This window comes from Capsella rubella, unplaced genomic scaffold (assembly GCF_000375325.1).
Source record: "Capsella rubella cultivar Monte Gargano unplaced genomic scaffold, Caprub1_0 scaffold_4, whole genome shotgun sequence".
Classification (NCBI taxonomy): Eukaryota; Viridiplantae; Streptophyta; class Magnoliopsida; order Brassicales; family Brassicaceae; genus Capsella; species Capsella rubella.
The window spans coordinates 6,862,391-6,863,656 of record NW_006238920.1 but is presented as its reverse complement, the minus strand read 5'-3'; the positions used below and the strand labels follow the sequence as shown (position 1 = coordinate 6,863,656).

The 1,266-nt window shown below is 34.6% G+C and overlaps 1 protein-coding gene across 1 annotated transcript in view; it reads left to right on the top strand.

Annotated features, from left to right (window-relative positions):
* Window positions 1–233: 233 nt before the first annotated feature.
* LOC17889890 (agamous-like MADS-box protein AGL80) overlaps window positions 234–1,266 on the top strand; it is a 4,404-nt gene continuing 3,371 nt past the window's right edge. Inside the window, exons 1-2 of the mRNA XM_023785013.1 lie at window positions 234–820; window positions 1,045–1,119. Of these exons, the coding sequence (XP_023640781.1) occupies window positions 257–820; window positions 1,045–1,119 (639 nt within the window). The 5' untranslated portion in view covers window positions 234–256. The remainder of the gene's footprint in view (window positions 821–1,044; window positions 1,120–1,266) is intronic.

Sequence of the window (1,266 nt, the reverse complement as noted above, 5' to 3'; positions counted from 1 at the left end):
CGTTTCGAACGTGTTTTTAAAGTGAAAGTTAACTTCACAATTAACACTTGTTATCTCAATAATAAATACACAATTATTGTAATACATTAAGCTAATTAATAAAATTAACTCAAATTTGGAATACCAATTTTTTATAATTAATTTTAGTCACCAACTTGACAAGTGACAACCAATATGTGGACCTTTTCACTTCAGTATAAAGATATGTCTTGTATCTACATTGTAATGAAAAAAACCACATCTCTTTAGTGTAGTCATGGGAAAAAGAAGAAAACTTAAGCTAGCTTACATATCCAATGATTCGATTAGGAGAACAACACTCAGGCGTAGGGGAGACGGGTTAAAGAAAAAACTCAGTGAGATCAAGACTTTGTGCGGTGTTGATGCATGTGCAGTCATCTACGATCCAGAAAAACCAACTCCAGACGTGTGGCCATCAGAACCAGAGGTGAGCGATGTGATCAAGAGGGTAGATACGGAGACAGCGACGAAAAGGATTATGATGAACCAAAAGGATTTTCTCAACCAATGTATCGAAAAAGCCAAGAAACAAGAACGTAGAATGGTTGAAGATAACAAGGAGATTCGCCTTAAGGAAGCCATGTTCAAGTGTCTTGAAGGAGGGAAGATGGGAGACCCCGACATGAACAATAAAGATCGTCGTGAATTGTGTGAGTTTGTTAATAAGTATCTTAAGAATCTTTATTATCATAGGGATGTAACTCTCAAGAATCCGGATTTTGAAATTGGAGAGTCTTCTTCAAGGCATATGGTGCCATCCTATGTCCCGGTCATGGCACCACCACCTCCTATGGCGGAAGTGAGTTCTTTTCCTCCTTTACATAGTCTTGGAACTCATACATGAATATGATTTGGATTATTTTTGTGAGATATACATGAATCTTGTATATGATTTGGATTATTTTTTGTGAAATATACATGAATCATGTTTGTTTGTTGTGGTTATTTCATGTAATTTAAATCATAGGTTACATGAGTTTTATCATATGCTTTAACTCTCATGAACTAACCAAATATTTGCAGACCAACCAAGGAGCAGCTGATATTGATTTGCAGATAAGTAACAATCAAGAAGTTTACATCCCAGCAGTGAATCAGGTTTGGGTCTTAATTCTCCTACTAATTAACAATTTGTTGCTAGTTTTTAATTTAATTTTTATTACTAGAAAATGTTAATGTAACCACTGATTGAAAAATCAAGTGTATAGTTGTGATTAATAACTCTCACGCATTAATAATGTTATG